Raw genomic sequence first — 18,345 nt, 5'->3', positions numbered from 1 at the left:
CTGCAAACACCACAGTCAACACGTGGCGGAGATGAGTGGGTTATTTGTTTTTGACGATCGTCTGTCATCTGGTGGTAGGCTATTATTAAAACGTGTTTAAATAACTACCGCTGCAGACTAGGCAGAAGTCGGGTACTTTAAGCCTCAGAACATGATTTGTGTATGTGCGTGTGAATTACGCGAACGTATTGTCCATTACATTGTTGCATTGTTTTCTCTTCAGATTCAATTCTAGGTTACTTTCTACCGTGTTAACAGCTCTTATCTCAGGCTATGTGGATCGACCATGCGCAACATACAAACTGATATAAACCAATATGTAAACAAACGTTTGTTTGTTTATATATTGCCTGTTTACGTACGACGGTGCGCTGTTGAGCTGAGCTTGCGCTGATGCCATGGCGACGTGTACTGACATTCCAGAATGTGGGGAAACCCTCAGAGCGGCTCGTTGGTCTAGGGGTATGATTCTCGCTTCGGGTGCGAGAGGTCCCGGGTTCAAATCCCGGACGAGCCCGTTTTTTAAAATGTTTATATATATAAACATTATATATAAACATATATTTATGTGTGTGTAAAAAAGTAGTTTTTTAAAAATGAAAAATAAAATAAGCAGTTTTACGTCTAAAATCACCTATCAAAGTAGCATTAAGTTAAAGCATTTCACATTTCCTGAGTAATGCATTGCTTGTTGTGAATTATTAACTCTTTTAATGTACAGTGAAGTAGTTAGCAAACAGGCTGGCTATTGTAATCAGTAGTTTATGGTTTCATTTTTCTACAAAAGTTACACAAATAACACATGATTAATGCGATTACAGTTATCATTATTAAAATAGTTAGTAAGAACAAACACAAAACAAATGCATAACTAATACAAATGGCATCATAAAATAGTTTTATTTGTAAAACTAAAACTTTCTTTAAGAAAATAAAGAGGGCTCGTCCGGGATTTGAACCCGGGACCTCTCGCACCCTAAGCGAGAATCATACCCCTAGACCAACGAGCCACGATACGAGGCAGGTATACCATAGTATGTATATCACATATGTATATGTAACAGTGTTGTGTTGCATTGTGTGAGAGAGCTGGCTGGGATGTAAACGCTTCGTCTTGTTTAGCTGCTGTAATTGTGCAGAGTCCGAAGCTTTGACTCATACCAGACTTCACTCATGCAAGGAGCTACGGAGTGACTGGCATGTGCGAGCACCAGTAACTTTGCAGCATTAAGCGCAGTGTTCCGGTGGGAAACAGGAAATGAGAAATGGAAATACACAAGGGGTTCTACCACGGAAGAAGAGCGAGTGGATTTAAACCCACAATGGGAATAAAACTCCGAAATCCGTCTCAGATAGCGGCAGTTTGGCTCGGATTGCAGCTCCTAACCTGGGGTAAGCGGATGTGTAAAGCGTTTGGACTTGTAGCGTGCTGATTGATTGAAGGAAAGGCTCGTTTTTACAGCGTTGCCTGAACTTCCTTATTGAAAAGCCCAATGTCTCCCCTCAGCTGCTGTGTAAGCAGGTCCTTGTCTGTGAGTCCAGTGTTTTTAGATGCAGTATGTGGAGAGGAGTTTGCGCTAAACCTTTTCTTTCATTCGGATTCTGTAATCCACAAACGAAGGTGTGTTTGTAATCAAGTGAATGCCTGTGTGTGGTGTAGCAGAGCTCTCCAGCTATGGACAGAAGTTCTGCATCACCTACAAGGATTGAGACATCATTTTTAGGTGTTTCGTTTAACATCATGTAATCGGAGAAACTACAACATTGTTTCACAAAAGTCTACAGAAGCAAAGTATTTCATGTGGGATTTCGAACTATATATATATATATATATATATATATATATATATATATATATATATATATACACACACACACACACACACACACATTTTTAATGTTAAGTATATGGAAAACTACAAAGCGTTACGCAATTCAGTATGCTAACATAACATTATTCAGCAGGTTTCATTCGACTCTATGAAGCAAAATGAGTGAATTCTATAGGGTGGTATAAATGCTTGTCTGTCGCGGTAGTACTGGAAGCAGGGTTATGACAATAAACAGCTCGTACGCGATTCCTGTGATGTGGACTGCATGTATCGAGTCGTGACTATTCAGCAGTATCGCGCTGACTCTCTCGGGTTTAGTTTCCACGTTGCTCTTACTGTACCGCAGCACTCTGTGATGCTCCGAGACCTCGGGTTTGCAGTGCGTGTCCTCTGAGTAACTGCTGTAGACTGCACTACTACTACGACTACTGCGGTATTCTGTGTTTAAAAACCCCACTGCTTTCTATAGCAGAAATAAAGAAGGCGCCTGTCTTTCATTCTCAGAGGATGTCTATATCGGGGTGTTGGAGTTTATTGAATGTTAACGCTCGTTTTAGGCTGTGTGCTCGATGTCTGGTTAGCTGAATGGTATTGAGTGCCGATTCTTTTTTTGTGTACACATGTACCTTCCCTTTCTGTTAACTACAGAACAAACCACTTCATAAAACGCTGATAAATATAACAGCCTGCTTGTTAAACATTTAAACAGTTAGTTGAAATCCAGATTGTTCAGTAGCTTGATCCAGTCTTGAGGTGAAAAGTTGCTTCATAAATTGCAAGACGTTGTTGATTCCTGGGTTTTGTTTCTATAGTGTATTCATTAAGCTGGTGGGGGAGGGATACACATTTCTCTACAGTATTTCATTTCCTACTTTAGAACAAAGTGCAAAGGGGAAGTGAGCTTTTCCTGCAACTAAGTTGTTTGGTACAGTGGTTTTGTACACCTTCGATCTCTGTATTCATCTCGGAAAATGTGCTTCAGAATAGGACGCATCTAACGTGAACTGTATTGGCTTCTGCCTTACTTTTGCAATATCATTTTGTAGTTCCTTTGATTACATGATGTAAAGAAGTTCTAAATTATGATCATATAGTTTATTTTTTTAAATTGTCTCAATCCTAAACTTCTAGGTGATGCAAAGCTGTTGGCTGTAGCTGTCTGTGAGAATAGCCTGGCATTGAATCTCCTGCAGAGATGAGAATGAATCACGAAATGCTGGAGTCAAGGCTGGCTCCGTGGCAGACTTCATTCTGAAAGTGCAGCTGAAACACACATCTTGTTTAAACTGTTTCTTGTTAGTCAGGATGGAGTCTTTGGAGACAGCAGTGTGGATAACAATGCATTGCTGTGACTCCACAGTAGAATGGCTTGACAAGGGCTTCAGTGATTTTAAAAACAATGAGTCATGCTGTTCAGCTGGGCCAGGTCAGAATACAGTATGTTAACCAAAAAAAAACAAAGCTTTTAGTTGATGGACTGGGTAAATAATGACATGGTTTGTTTGAAATAATTCCTTTGCGGTGGCTGGGGAGAATAAGAGTTTTGTTTGTTGGCTCTGATTTAAATGCAAGAACAGAGCTGCATCCTTGACCCCAAGAATGCAAGAACGCTCATTCAGTTGTAACAGGGATGTCCGCTCTGGGGTTTGTCTGCAGAGAGTCACTTCATTGTATTTGTTTTTGTGTTTATTTCAAATGCTGCATTGATTTCCACATGTTCAGTTATAGTGGTTTACAATGTTTTAGATGCTGCAGTTGATGGGTACGTTTTGGATTAAACGTTTAGTACAGTAAAATACCCTTTACTGCAGTATTTATTTAAGAAACACACAGCTCTGCATTAAAAGGATGAAGTTCAGTAAGTGGTTAGAGATCAGAAAGCTGTCAAACAGCACGGTGTGTGGTGTGCCGTTGACCGCTCACAGGCTTTGCTTCCTCAATGGTCCTCTTGCTCTCTTCTCAGTTCCTGCGTCTTGCGTGCATTTCGTTGGGATCCTTTGAGAGACAGGATGAGGGGAAGTAAAGCAATGTCTTGTGTCCTTTTGATGACCTTGCAGATTGTGTTAAGGAACCTGTTCCAGTCACATCTTCAAAGTGTTTTGGAAGAATTGTTGTGAAATGTTATCCTACCTGTATTCCAGAATGACTACCCTAGGATACAGTAGCAAATTAAATAGTTCCAGTGTCTTGTGTGTAAAGCATGGGCATGGACATTCATGGCTTTATTAGACTGGTCAGTAGTGTCTTTCGTACAGTTAAGAGTGTAGCACAGCTATTGCAGAAGTGTTTATTGATACAGGACATTTGTATCTGATTTCATATTTCTTAGCTTGTTTGATTCTGTTAACAGTAAATTGTAAATTTTTGATGAAATATTATTTTAATTTCTCTTCAAAGTGTTCATGCTGTTGAAGTTTTTCAGCTTCTCTGAAGAAATGTCCTACTATGTACTGTAGGCCTAGATTTTGCCTTTAGGCATTTGTTTTTAATAAACTAAGCAGACTTAAAGTGGTTTGGATCCCTTCTAGTATGATGATGTGTTTTTAAGTACTTTGTTTTTATGACCTCGCACAGTAGTCGGTTTGGTTCTTTGTGTTCTTGTCATCACTCTTCATTTATTCATGGCCTCAGATAGCTCGTTCGTTATTGACCAACTCCTCTTGCAACACTTTAGCACCAGATGGAAACTGTACTTGGAGCTGATTCCTGTTAGATTTGGCGCTCTCTTTTTGTCCATGATATCCAGAGAAAGAAGTCGGAGCCAGCAAAGCAGCTGGGGTGAGATCACAGGTGAACTTTGTTCATTAACACCAGTTTTTATGATGCAGGGTTTCTTCGCTGCAGTGAAGAATGCTAGTGTCAAGGCTATTGCAGGCCATGACTGTTACTTCTATAAACAGTAGCACTGTCATATTCTTGCAGGCAACACACTTCCACATGGCTGCTTACTGTAGCTCGCCGTGCCGCTGTAGAATGGTGTGTATTACATAGTCATTATGTACTGTGGGGCATTTCCATCAAGACAAGGATGAGCCAGCGTTGGGTACAGTAGTGGAAACACCGCTTCCTCGCTCCTCCTGTGTGCACGGCTGGAGTTGAAACCAGCGTTGGGTACAATAGTGGAAACACCGCTTCCTCGCTCCTCCTGTGTGCACGGCTGGAGTTGAAACCAGCGTTGGGTACAGTAGTGGAAACACCGCTTCCTCGCTCCTCCTGTGTGCACGGCTGGAGTTGAAGCCAGCGTTGGGTACAGTAGTGGAAACACCGCTTCCTCGCTCCTCCTGTGTGCACCGCTTCCTCGCTCCTCCTGTGTGCTGGAGTTGAAGCCAGCGTTGGGTACAGTAGTGGAAACACCGCTTCCTCGCTCCTCCTGTGTGCACGGCTGGAGTTGAAGCCAGCGTTGGGTACAGTAGTGGAAACACCGCTTCCTCGCTCCTCCTGTGTGCACGGCTGGAGTTGAAGCCAGCGTTGGGTACAGTAGTGGAAACACCGCTTCCTCGCTCCTCCTGTGTGCACGGCTGGAGTTGAAGCCAGCGTTGGGTACAGTAGTGGAAACACCGCTTCCTCGCGCCTCCTGTGTGCACGAGTCCTGATGAGTGCCTATCTTGTTTCTCTCATCCACAGCTGCTGTTCCAGGGTCAGCGGTAGACGTTTACACTCCAGCAGAGCTCTTTGTTGAAAACGGGACGGATGGAACTCTCCGATGTACCTTCACATCCAAAGAGCTGGTCAGCAGCGGAACCTCCTTCTCCTGGAACTTCCATCCCGAGGGGGGAGGAGACGCGGTCTCTGTAAGACTCCCCTTCTGCAATGGGACACTCTCTTTACCTATGGGGTGTTAAAAACACCAAAATGATGAGCTATTCCTTTTTTAATTTCCATAATAATAATAATAATAATAATAATAATAATAATAATAATAATAATAATAATAATAATAATACTAGGTTTTACTCTTTGCAGTGAAAATGTAGAAACACACTCTAACCCATTTACTAGGCTACCAAATGTATTTATGTAATTGGATCCATTGCAATTAGACTAAACTTTCACAGTTAACATAATTAGAGTAAGTTATCATAACAATATTGTTAAAAAGAAAATTAAAATAACAGATATATGCCAGTTAAAATGCTCCAAAAAACTCCAGTGATGACAGTGGCACTTAATGGGTTAATGCAAGATGGTTTTGGAACTTGCCAAGGACATTCTTTTTCCAGCACTCCTCCTTAATTGTGAGGTAAACTAAACCCTGTACCCTGCTCAGATAAACCATGATCGATTTTATCAGAGCATTTTACACCACAAGAATCCTGTCTTAAGAGGTCGAGGTGGTTTCTGCACAGATGGGAAGGATGCATTCCAGGGAGATTCACAGGTGCTGGGACTGATGATCCAGGGGTACAGATCAATAATCAATTAGAAAATTGACCCCCAAGTCAAGTGCACAAGTGTGATCGAAACGTGACTATTTGTCATCCCAGCTCTCTTTCAACAATTGGTCCATACAGGGTGTGGAGAGCCAAGCCGAGTAATTGTTTCCGCAGGGTGGGCTCTGGGCTAATTCTTGATAGAGATCTGGGATTTTCATTGGATTAGGTCTGGTTAGAATGTATCTGCACTACACATGTAAGTTTGTGTCTCGCACAATTGTACTGTGTTTTGGTCTCTAAAGGTCTCTATTTTTTTGATGGGGTTGTTAATTGTCTCGCACTCTTCACTCTGTCTCTTCCTCCTTAACCCTGTTTCTGTTTCCCTTTTTTTAACATCTGTGTTAAACTGAGCCTGTCCAAGCTGGCCCCCTGCTTCCACCAGCTCTGGTCATCGGTCACCTCTTTCTCGAAAAACAGGAAACCAGAAACTGCATTCCATTGTCCTTTTCAAAAAATACTTGTAGTTTCTAACGGTATATATCCAGTCAGTTTAATTTTCAATAAACTAAAAACAATGCTTTTATTTTTATTAAACCCTGTGTTTGTTTTGCCTTTAGAAGTAGTGTTTTTTATAAAAATAAAACAAATAAAATAAATAAATGTTAAAGGAGGATTTGTTTTGGCCAATTAAATTCCTCAGATGGCGAAGGACTTTAATTAACCGGAAAAGGTTTATCTAAAGTGGTGCCCGACAAAGTGAGTGGTTTATACCCAGGGGTTTAAAAAAAAAAAAAAAAAACTGGGACTATCAGAAATGTAATCAATATAATAACAACAACAACATGAGTGTTCAAGTGGAATTTATGTAATGCTGATGGTCACTGTGGTCTTAATTACAATCTACATTTTTAAATGCCTCGTTTTAAGGTCCTTATGCAGACCTTGTAATGTTTTCACGTTTTACTGCAAATCAAACCCTCGCAGCACTAGAAGATGTACAGGATGTCGGATCCTGTGTCGTCTGGTGCCTTGTTAGTGTCGGCATCCTGGATGATTCAAACAACTTTATTGGGAAAGAATTTCAAGTACATTTTAAAAGAGCAATCTGATCAAAGTGACAAATGTTTGAACATTCTTTGATTCCCAATGTGATTCTTGTTTCCATTTCATGTTATGAACATCAGTTTCTCTGTCCCAACAGTTGTTCCACTACACGGGAGGGAAGCCCTATTTCGGGAAAACCCCCCAGTTCAAAGACAGGGTGCGATGGGTTGGAGACCTGAACAAGAGAGACGCGTCCATCTCCATAACCAAAATGATATTCAAGGACAACGGCACCTACTCCTGTGATGTGAAAAACCCACCTGATATTGATGTGAAGCCAAGTAGTATACAGCTTCGAGTTGTGGAGAAAGGTAACTTGTTCTCTTTGCAAACTGTCAGCATTGGGAATAATGTGTTTTCAGTGAGTGTCTGAACCGTGCCAAAGGTGTTTCTGCACTGAGCTGTGTTTGGATCCACAATTTCAACCCCTGGTTTACTATTAGTAACCCCATTGCTGGATCACTACAGTAGCCATGCATCTCAAATTAAAGAAACCCACAAAACCAACAAAAAATAAAAACAAAAAATAAAAAAATGGCAAAAATCTAAAAAAAATTGTTTGAAAAAGAGAAAGGGGTCTGAGCGCATTGTGCGACACCCAAGATTGGTAACTTATAGGAAACCGTAAGGCTACCGTTCCCCATCTCGTCATGCATGAAATACTGAATTTCCCCGGGCAACGGCGGGTACTTCAGCTAGTGTGTTTATATCTTAAACCACCTGCTATTCAGTCCTGCAACTGACAAACAACGGGTAAGGGGCAGTGTGGGGGCTTTGTGTTGTGAGTAAAGTTAGCTGGGAGCTGAGACCACAGCACTCTACTGTAATTTCATTTCCATGACCTGAGCAAGACTGGGGCTAGGTTATTATTATATATTATGTTAACACAAGCCCAGTGGTGTATTACAGGTGCAGTTAGTTCACATGTTGAATGTTAAATTTATATGGGTAGCATTTAACAAAATAAAGGGCAGATTTTTACATTTATACACACAAAGGCAGTCAACAGGAAATCTAAAAGGTTGTCAGCGACAGAAGTAGAAACTTGCACACACGCCCAGGTTTGTGGTTAAATGTTTGTTCATGAAATTCATCAGAGTGGTGTTTGTAACAGTAACTGTTTCATTAAAGAGTAAGCAGCTTGAAATGGGATTGTGTCAGTGAATGAATGCTTGGTGCACGTTCTCCACAAAATGACTGAGATGTAGTTTCCGTTGAAGGGTCTCTTCCCCTGTCCAACGCTGGCGTGATTGCCGGAGCAGTGATCGGAGCCATCCTGGGGTTGCTCCTCATCATCGTCATTGTGTTTTACCTGCTTTTCAGAAGGAAGCAGGCCAGTAAGGACTACATTGGGTAAGTCTGGCACTTCAGGCATCTTTTTTTTTACTTGCAATATACTTGGTGTTGGTTTGAGGAACCGCCCAGGAAAGATTTGGTTGATAGAGAGCACCGGAACAAAGTGTTAATTGTATTGAAACAATATCCAGTGTTCTAGATTTAGCACTATGAGACCTACTGCCACATTCTTCTAACTGTAACCCATAAACTCACACATGTGTCTGTCCTAATTGAGGGTTACCACCGTTTCACTGTCCTCTCGAATTATAAAGTCAAGATGCATGGGCAGTGTGTAAAGGATGCATTGCTTCAAATGTCCTTTTAATAAAATACAATAACATTTAAATCATGTCTTTAGTAGATTTCTTGTCTCAAATGCACCCCCAAATTCCTCTGTTGCAGAAATGCAGAAGGAATAAACAGTAAGGGTTAAACTCGTACAATATTACACTACAACTCTTGTATATGTGTATGAAACCCTTGCACAAACCAGCTATCATTCAGAACATAGATTTGATTTAAAAAAAATACGACAAACATACGATGCAGGCCTCTGTGCCTCGTCTGCTGTGACGTGTTGAGTAATGTACTCAAATCTGCAGCATCTCACTTTACATAAGCACTCCTTCAAATCAAATTACTGGTTAAAAACCCTCTTATTTAGAAAGTCATTCTTCCATGGCCAGCAGTGTAACAGATTGTCATTCTTGTAATGAATATGTGCAAGAAGTTTCTAAAAAAAACAAATGGATTACTGAATGTCTTGCACCGCAGAATATTTCATTCTGCTGTCAGCCATTGCCAGTGGAATATTTAACAGTAATAATTAGACTTAACAGGGCTTTTATCTATCTTTAAAGAAAACGTAAGAGGGTTCAGCTTACTAAATAACCTATCTGGTGGTAAGTTCAGAGTGGTGGTGAATTGTTTGCTTTTCTGTGTATTTATTTATTAAATCATATTAACTTATTAATGTGTGGGTATTTTCTTTTTTTCTTGCATTGATTTGATTTCACTTTAAAAACAACACTTTGATGTATGAGACTTCTGTGTGAACATATTGCTCAAAATTAAAGGACATACTACAATATAATATTGAGCATAACAAATACAGCAGATGTACAGTATGCTTCTGAACTGAACAAACCAAACAAACAAGTCTGATACAGCAAAGTGCTTCACCGTCACCTTTTAAATTGGATGGGGCACTTTTTTTTTATTTTCCCTGTCAATCTTGGATGAAAGCTGCATCCAAGACTCTTCCACTAAGTGGAGTTAGTGACTGATTTTCACACTGGGGCTGTTTTAAACACCACTACTCATCTTAACCACTGCCTGCGGTCAAAGTGTTAACCAGCTACCTCTGTAATGGTTCACAGTCGTAGCATGAAGACCTACGTACCTACTGTGCATTGCGATGCCTTGCATGCTGGGCTGTTGGGTTTTCGGTGCAAGAGGGTTGTTAGTGCTGTATTAACACAACAGGGCACTCGCTAAAACACACCAGGAATAACCCTGCCATCGCTGCACATTTAGTACAGCTATTAACCATTCAAGAAAATATTGAACAAGTTCCAGCATTGGAAAGTATCTGCTGTGGTTTCTCAAAGTGAATGCACACCAGTCAGGTTGTCATTGTAAACGGGGAATTTGTTCGCAGTGGACTCCTGCTGGATAAATAAAGGTTTTGCTTGATTGAGCGACTGAGTAGTTCATGTGAATTCCTGTTCATTATTCAAGTGTTTGCAAGCAGTCCTGGAGAACATGACATCACTGGAGAATCGTTTTGTACATCTGACCCTGTGACCCCTCTACCCCTCCCCATGCATTACTGTGGCACTCCCTGCAGTCACTAAACTGTGCTTTGACACATCACTGCACAGTCAAAGATTGGACTCGAGAAAGGATTATTCTTCTGTTTAAACAGTCTGTTGCATCAGATTAATTGCCTAAATGTGAATATTGCCACAGGGCCAGGATAGAGTGCAAGACCCATGCCCCAGCCTCAGATGTAATGCATGTAAGGTGCTTGCAGACTGACAATGCCGAGTGTTTCAGTGAAGCTGATACTGTTGAGGAAGGTCTTTTAAACTTGGTGTTCAGGCATTCATGCTAACCCACTAACTGCATTGCTTGTTTGGTTTTGATTTAACACAACTAACCAGCAAACAGTGTGCTCTTATGTCCTGTCTGTTTAATATTCTCTTCATGCCGTGCAGAACTGTAGGCACGTTGACCAATACAGATATGCATCTCTAAATAAAAAAATAAAGAATGCTGTTAGTCGTAGATCTAACCAATGCTTTACAAGCATTTATACAGGTTCCAGAAAGAGAGTGCATTCTTCTATACAACAAAACAAACAAAAAAAAGCCTTTTGTTGTGGTGCATTGTGTATGTGATGAATGAATTGACATTGATGTTAGCATCATTTTCATGTTATTACTATTGATTTGTTGTTCTGTGTGTGTTCACCAGACTGTCACTCAGTGGTGGTTAATAGCTTTTTCGAGTGCAGTTTAATTAACAGATCATTTTGAGTATTTTAAATGAAAAGCAAAGCAGATATTCCTGACTGCATTGCAAAACAAAAGGAAGTTGAACTGGTGTTGAAACCCATCACTGAATTCTGTCTTGTGAGCTTTTATATAGACTCTGTATGCAATCAGACCAGCACAGGGTCCCGGGTGCTGCAGTCTTTATATGGCACTTCTTTAAGCAAGACAGTAGCTGTTTCAAACCCAAAGAAAAACAAACAAACTCATTGTTAATGGGTCACTGTTTTCAGCTTTGTACTTTAGTCAGCATCTGCAGTAGAAAACAAGGTTGACCACAGTAGATTTAAACAGGAGGCTCAACAGACTGGCTCATTTTACTCTCTGCACCTTTAGTCTGTACACTATCAAAAGAAACATTAAACCAAAATAGAATAAACATGCTGTAATTGCCTTTGTTTGCTATGGATAAAGGCTTATGGCGCCATCTAGTGGCTGGGATAGCTTGCTGTTTCAACTCGGGACAGACGCTGCCTCTTGCCCCATTGAAAGCACGTACAGTAGTGCTTGCATTTGTTAATATTATCATCTCTTAAATATGAATTCAGAAATGGAGCCTGGTATACTGTGACCCAGGCCAACAGCTCAGATGCTAACAGGGAGGAAACCGACAAACGAATGACTATAGGACTAGATGACAGTTTGTTACTGAAGCATACAGCATATTAAGCCTCTCCTCACACAGGATGCATTATACACTATTAAAATGTTTGCTTAGAAAGACTTATCAAAGCCACAGTTTCTAAATTGCTTGAACGGTAAGCCCCTTTTGTGAGGTATGTACAGAAAGAGCCCTTAACTAAATCATTACAGGATCAAAAGATAAGTAATCCCACTGCATGTGTCATTTCTGTTTTGAAAGGAGCCTCTCTCGATAGCGAGTAAATTCCCATTGCAGTACAGTGTGTTTGTTTTTCTGCTTGTGTGTTACAGCTGCTGAGCTTTGCTCTCAGACCTGTGCTGGTGGGAGGAGGTTGAAATGTTTGGGGCTGTGTAAGAATAATCCTGTACAGTGTAATTCAGTAGCTGTAGTACAGTACTTACATGTGTTTGATCAGAAATCGTGCAAAATGATAATGGTTAAAAAATAATAAATTAAGATGTTTTCAAATACGTCCTGCGACTGATGAATAGCACTGTACGCAGCCCCTATTTAGATCAGTAGTTTTTAAGTAGATGGCATTGTTTGTATCTTTAGTGTTGTGTGTGTGTGGCGTTCTTTGTACACTCCAACTCCGTAGAGCAAGCCGTTTGATTCAAAGTACTGATTCATGACATTGGGTCTTGTTTCACACTGAATCAATGTAGCTGTGCAATGAGAATGGAGTGTTTTTGTTTGTACTGTGAGCTCATCATTCATTGCATTTTGTCTTGTTTTTTCTGTTTTTGTTTGTTTTTTTCACACCGCTCTGCCAACGCTTGCTTGTGTGCTACATTGTGTCATTTGACTTGTAAAACAAAACAACCCCCACCCTCCAAAACATGACCTATTAGCTGCAGCTCCTCTGAAAGCGTGGTTCCTCAAGAGACGCGGGCGCTGAAGAAAGAGGTCTCAGATAAAGAGGACTCGAAATGCAGCAGCCCCTCCGGTCCTGCACAGGTACGTACATCGATGCTGCTGCAAATTACTTTTAGTTGCTTCTTTACACTGAGTGGTGAGGGGATGGAATGGGCTGTCTAGTCATGCTCTTGATGCAAATCATTGGGATCCTTTAACCCGACTGGACAAAGTTTTGAGATCGATCAGCTACTAGGAACCAGACGAGTATTGATGGGCAGAATGGCCTCCTCTTGTTTGGAAAATTTCTAGTGTTCTTAAGTTCGCACAGTTAAGTGAAAAATGACCTCTGAGAAATCCATGTACAGTTGGAGAAGTCATGCCTGTCTCCGACACAGATCACTGCAGGCACACACCCGGGAGAAATGTTCCGCAGCGCAAATCAAACTAAACACACACAAAGTTAAAGAAACATTTTAGTTAAAATGAGATACAACACAAGTTCATTATAGTTCATTAAAAAAAAAACTGATAGCAGCTCTCCTAAAATTGTGAAACGAAAGCGACAGTCAGGAAAGAAGTTTCCCCAGAAGCGTTTTAAGCGGATTCTCTGCAGGCCAGCCCGGGTGGTTCTTCCGCTGGTGCTAGCAGAAGGCTCTTTACACTTGCAGGTTGGAAGGGTTCTCTTTCCAGGGTGATTTCATCGTGACGGGCTGTCGGACGGGTGTTTGCACTTACAGATGCTGAGGTGCGGAGGCTGGGTTGGAAATCTGTGAGCCCCTCATTTGGGGTTGCTGCAATACTGCAGTGTATGCAGCTGTGTCTGTTCATGTGGGAAATGGTTTTGGTGCGCTAGACAAACACAGTGCAACTACTTCCACTGTGTGTCATCCCTAGACTGTATTAATACGGATACAGTTTTGTGTCTGGCGTTAATTATTTTTACAGGGTTCCTGGGGAGTTTGCTTTGCTTTCCAGGGGACATTATAATCCTTGGGGGTTTACTGGTGCGGAACACGTGGCATTGTAGCAGCAGTGTACCCTTCCATATAATACTACAGACAGACAGAGCAGCTGCTGGCATCGTGCCCACATGTTCTGCTGCCCGCTTAGATACCCTCACTAACAACATTTCTGTAATGGATAAAACTAAATTGTTTTGTTTGCCAATGCTAGTGTTATGTAGACCTGAAATGAGATGTCCTGGCGTTTCAGATATACTCTGTGGTCCAGACCTCTCTTCAAGCATTCACACTCTGTCCTTTCTCTCAAGACCTTGGCTACACGGTTAGCTGGTGACATAAAATAGATTTGAAACGGCTAGATCATCGTCCATGTTAAAATGTAAATGTGGAATATAAAATCTGAAAGATCTCTTCATCAAGGCTGATGCATTAGTTGAACAACAGTCTTGCTTCTCAAAATCATTGTGTCTACCGTAGATTTAAATGCACAGCTTGAAAGGTGTAACACAGGGTTTTTACCTGTGTGAACCTCCCTTTTAGTTCCAGTGATTCGTACAGCATAGTTTATCTAAGAGACCTGCATTCTTTAGCTGAAAATGTACAAGCTGGGCTTCATAAAACTTGTGGTGCAGTCTGCTTTTACCCCAATCTTCTTTCTGTTTTGTTATTTCCTTTTGAACTGCGGTATTTCTCAAGAACATCCACTCATTCGTGGGAAGAGAAAAAGAAACTAACAATACATAGTACTGTAATTCAACACCCCTGTATCAAGCATATGCATTGTTAGGTGTGTTTTTTTTTTTTTTAGCCTTAAGGAACAAATTGGCAAGGGTCTGAAGTATCGGTTGTCTACACTATGGCATGCTTCTTGTTTAGAATGACTTGGTATATTATTTGTATAGGTGTAACCATTCACAGTGAATCGTGATACTTTCTTTACAGTGGTTGCTGAATGTGGTGGGTTTTATAGTTGGTATGAATATATACTCAGCAGATCTCGTTTAACGTGTTTCTTTTAACAAAATGTTCCGACACTACCGTTTGATCTTATTCTGCATCATACAAGTAGCCCACGAGCTCCACGTGCTGCATATCGTATCGCGAGCAGCATATCGGGGTACGGATTGGATTGTGACGCTAGAGCATCCTTACATCCCTGGTTATTTATAGAGTTTAGAAATATTGTTTATTAAACATGACCAGTTCAAAGCACCCTTATATTTTAGATGTGTCCCAAGCTGGTTCAAGTTGTCCTCGGTCTGTTTTTATAATAAATGATGTTGATTATTGTGTTTGCTCTCTCCAGTTCACTGTTTTTCTCTCCTTTTCAGGGCCCAGTAATTTATGCTCAGCTGGATCATTCAGGGAAGAAGATGTCAAACACAGTCTACAAAACTGAGTCAGTGGTCTATGCTAACATCAGGAAGGAATAAAAACAAAAAACTGGAATATTTTGGTTCGATGCGAACAAACCCTGGACCAATGCATGTGTGAATATATGTAAACATATTCTATTTAGTCATTGCAGAAAGCATTGCATGTTGGTAAGTGTCCGGTATGCACAAGTCACTGTTGGAACTTGCAAAGCATACTGCTTGCTCCCCACATTGAATTCATCTACAATCTGAATGTCCTGTACTGACCTGCTTTTAAAACATTCCTACAATCAAACTCATCCTGCATCTTCGTTGAGGGGGTCCTGCACCTTACAAATGAAACTGCTTGAAGTAGGCATGCAAAAATCTGATACAGTCCATCCTGCAAAAGACAGTAGTCCTGTGATGCAGTATCTACAACTGTAGTCCCAGCAATCCATGCTTTACTATACTGATTAGGGTAGATTCCTTGTCCATAGAGATTGTAGGGCAAGGTGCTGGTGACCTACTGTGTCTTCTGGGTTTCATTCCAACTGAGCTCTGTTACTTAACTAGACCCTTAATTGAACTAATAATTTGCTTAATTAGACCTTTTTAATTGTTCTCTGCTCCTAAAAAGTTGCAGAGTTCAAGTTACTTAAATGTTATAGCTAACTTGAAATCTGCAACCATTTAAGAGCTGAGAACAAGTAAAAAGATCTAATTAAGCAAATGTGTTTGTTCAGTTAAGTAATTGAGAGCTCAGTTGGGGTCCCCAGGACCAGGGTTTGGAAGAGCTGTTGTAGGGTAAACTCTGGACAACCCCTTAGAAAAGTTTGCCACAGTAAAAGCACAGCAATTGTAATCGAGCACAGTGAAAGCATGACAAACCACAGTAAAATATGGTAAATGCAGAGGAAAAAGCATAGGAAAACTGCAAAAATACCAAGGAAAAAAAATACAGTGGTAAACTATTCTAGGGGAGCAGAGTCCACCCTCTGTATACTGAAGGATCTTCATATTGGGCTGTCAGCATATCCCAGAAACACTTGCCAGAGAAACCTGCTTCAAAACCATTGGCCTTAATAGAAACTATTAAATTCCACTGGAAAGCATGTGCTATAGTGCTGAGTGTAATCTGATAACAAAGCAGTGAAGCAAAATAAGAAATCAAATCGTAGAATAATCGCAGCATTACTGCAGTTATATATTGGCTAACTTTTTATATAATATATATAATATATATATATCTATATATATATCTATATATCTATATATATTATATATATATATATTATAGCTGTTTTAAATAGATATTTGAATTTTTGTCATAATTCTACCCCAAAACACCGCCTTTTGAAGTGATTTCAAACATCTGTGTATTTATGTATGTATTTATAACACTGACTTTGATTTTTAACTTCAGTTCACTCCAGTCTTAAAGATGATCTGCCTTGTAAAGGGTAGAAGTTGAAGTGTGCTTGTAGACTGCAATGGACAATCCAGTGCACACTTTAATACATGCCCACTACTCGCTGTGGCTTCCTTGTGCTGGAGTAGCACTGGTTCTGAACTAGAACGGCGTTGGACATGTAGAATATCGTATAGGTGCTGTACCATATAGGCTGATATCTAACGCCCTTACGCTGTGCCTTTGCCATGGCTTTCTGGATGCGCACTCTGGGAGTGGGTTGAAAATCGGCTTTATTGGTTTTAATTTTATACAAAACTATCAATAAAGCAGACCTCGCAAGGAAATCAAGTAATACACTCAGGTCGTCATAATCATAAAAAGGCCTGTTCTGTATCACTTTTGAAAATTCATTTAAACAGATTTGTAATGGTTTTATTTCACAGTCAGATTAAAGAGGTATGGACTTATTAATGATGATACTTTGCCTTAAATTGCTGAATGTGAATGAACTCTTAAGCTTACAAACATGATCCATGTGTTTAATGTAATGCCTTAATATGGCAAGAAAGGGACAGACGGCTGGTTTTACAGTCCTCCGGGCTGTGAAACCAGCCTGTGGTATGTTGTTTTTTTTTTTTTTTTTTTTTTTTTTTTTTTTTTTCAGAATTCTTCCACAGCTGTTCGGTCGCTCTTCTTCTCTGTCCTGGAATATCTGGTTTAACATGTTTTTTGTTTTTTGTTTTTTTGTTTGTTTGTTTTGTTTTTTACTCTCAACCTGCCTGCCATTAAAAATGGCTTTCAATTTGATAACTTCCCAGACCAAGGCCAGAATATATTCCAAGTTATGCGTAACTGGGTACCAAGACAAACCTCCTTCCTATAGACCCACATGTTCAGAGAGAAGTATGTGTGTGTTTCAGAAGGACCGTCTCTGTCAGTTTAAACACAGCCCCCCAGCCAGCGTAGGATGCTATTTGGTGAACCATAATCTAAAATGTAATCCGCAAGGAGTATATGCTGCTCAATTTATAATATGTAAGGTATTTTTTTCTTCTGTTTTTATATCTAAAATTTTTCATCATGCTAAAACATTTGGACCCTAAATGTAAAATAAGGGTCTTGTTGAATATGACTCCAAAAAATATATAAGCAACTTGCTATATGTGTGTTTTTATATAAGAGCAGTCTTAAGAATACTCAGTTTAGTCTTACTGTATATAGCGACAATAGTGTTTGTAATTTGGAAGCTGCGTAAAATCTTAATGCATCAAGAATCGATCTGGCAACAGAACCACATAGTTCCTAGTGTGTAATTCAGTAAGAAATAAAACAGTTAAGTATGGTACAGAATAAAAACTAAAATATAACAAAGCATCCACATCTCAACCCATCTGAAGGAAAATATACAGCAAGTGGTCTGGGCAGTTCTAATATACCATCTTGTACATAATTAATATAAATAAAGCCAGCATATTGTCCTCCCAGTCAGTAGCCAGGCATTTAACCAATTAAAACAGTTCTCGTGGTGCTTTGTTCATTAGACTTGTGAAGCATTAATGTGTGGCTATATTGCTGCTGGCTTTGAATACACTACAAGGCTCCAAGACAAATGCTGCATGCTGTAATAGCAAACCCGATAGAGGTGTAGTCCTATTGCTTCATTTTGCATTGCCACAGAAATATAGAAAAGCATTGTATTCTTCCTGGAGACGCAGTCTAAAAACCATGTTGTGCAGGATAGTGTGCATGGCTGTGTTTCAGAAGGTTGCTGTTGACTTTCAGCTCGTTCTGCTCATCACGTACACTTCTCTGTCTTGCCTTTTTGTTTATTTGTTTTGGGTACTAAAACTGGAATGTGATTATATAACGTGCCTTTTTGTTCCCCCCCTATCAGCGTTTCTGTGGTTTTAT

The 18,345-nt window shown here is 40.2% G+C and overlaps 1 protein-coding gene and 2 non-coding genes across 4 annotated transcripts; 2 read left to right on the top strand and 1 right to left on the bottom strand.

Moving 5' to 3' along the window:
* The first annotated feature begins 445 nt into the window (after positions 1-445).
* trnap-cgg lies at positions 446-517 on the top strand. Its single transcript has one exon. It is a non-coding gene; the product is annotated as a tRNA-Pro (tRNA).
* A 421-nt stretch (positions 518-938) lies between these two features.
* On the bottom strand, positions 939-1,010 carry trnap-agg. Its single transcript has one exon. It is a non-coding gene; the product is annotated as a tRNA-Pro (tRNA).
* Positions 1,011-1,113: 103 nt separating this feature from the next.
* On the top strand, positions 1,114-15,637 carry mpzl1l (myelin protein zero-like 1 like). 2 transcript variants are annotated; one of them, XM_041233171.1, is made up of 6 exons: positions 1,114-1,392; positions 5,457-5,623; positions 7,407-7,620; positions 8,518-8,662; positions 12,697-12,802; positions 14,997-15,637. In XM_041233171.1, exons 1-6 carry the CDS (start codon positions 1,266-1,268, stop codon positions 15,096-15,098), a joined length of 861 nt encoding a protein of 286 aa, XP_041089105.1. In that variant the 5' UTR covers positions 1,114-1,265; the 3' UTR covers positions 15,099-15,637. The 2 variants fall into 2 exon arrangements, with proteins under 2 accessions (XP_041089105.1, XP_041089106.1); XM_041233172.1 differs by having other exon boundaries at positions 1,117-1,392; positions 8,530-8,662.
* The last annotated feature ends 2,708 nt before the right edge of the window (positions 15,638-18,345 follow it).

This window comes from Polyodon spathula, chromosome 30 (genome assembly GCF_017654505.1).
Source record: "Polyodon spathula isolate WHYD16114869_AA chromosome 30, ASM1765450v1, whole genome shotgun sequence".
In the NCBI taxonomy this organism is placed as follows: domain Eukaryota; kingdom Metazoa; phylum Chordata; class Actinopteri; order Acipenseriformes; family Polyodontidae; genus Polyodon; species Polyodon spathula.
The sequence above is the reverse complement of the archived record's forward strand: the minus strand, read 5'-3'. Positions and strand labels throughout refer to the sequence as shown.

Bases quoted from the DNA above. Each gene is read 5' to 3' on its own strand.
- mpzl1l (XM_041233171.1), top strand. From the start codon at position 1,266: ATGGAAATACACAAGGGGTTCTACCACGGAAGAAGAGCGAGTGGATTT. The intron at 8,663-12,696 runs GTAAGTCTGGCA...ATGACCTATTAG, and splicing joins GCCAGTAAGGACTACATTGG to CTGCAGCTCCTCTGAAAGCG. The intron at 12,803-14,996 runs GTACGTACATCG...TCTCCTTTTCAG, and splicing joins GCCCCTCCGGTCCTGCACAG to GGCCCAGTAATTTATGCTCA.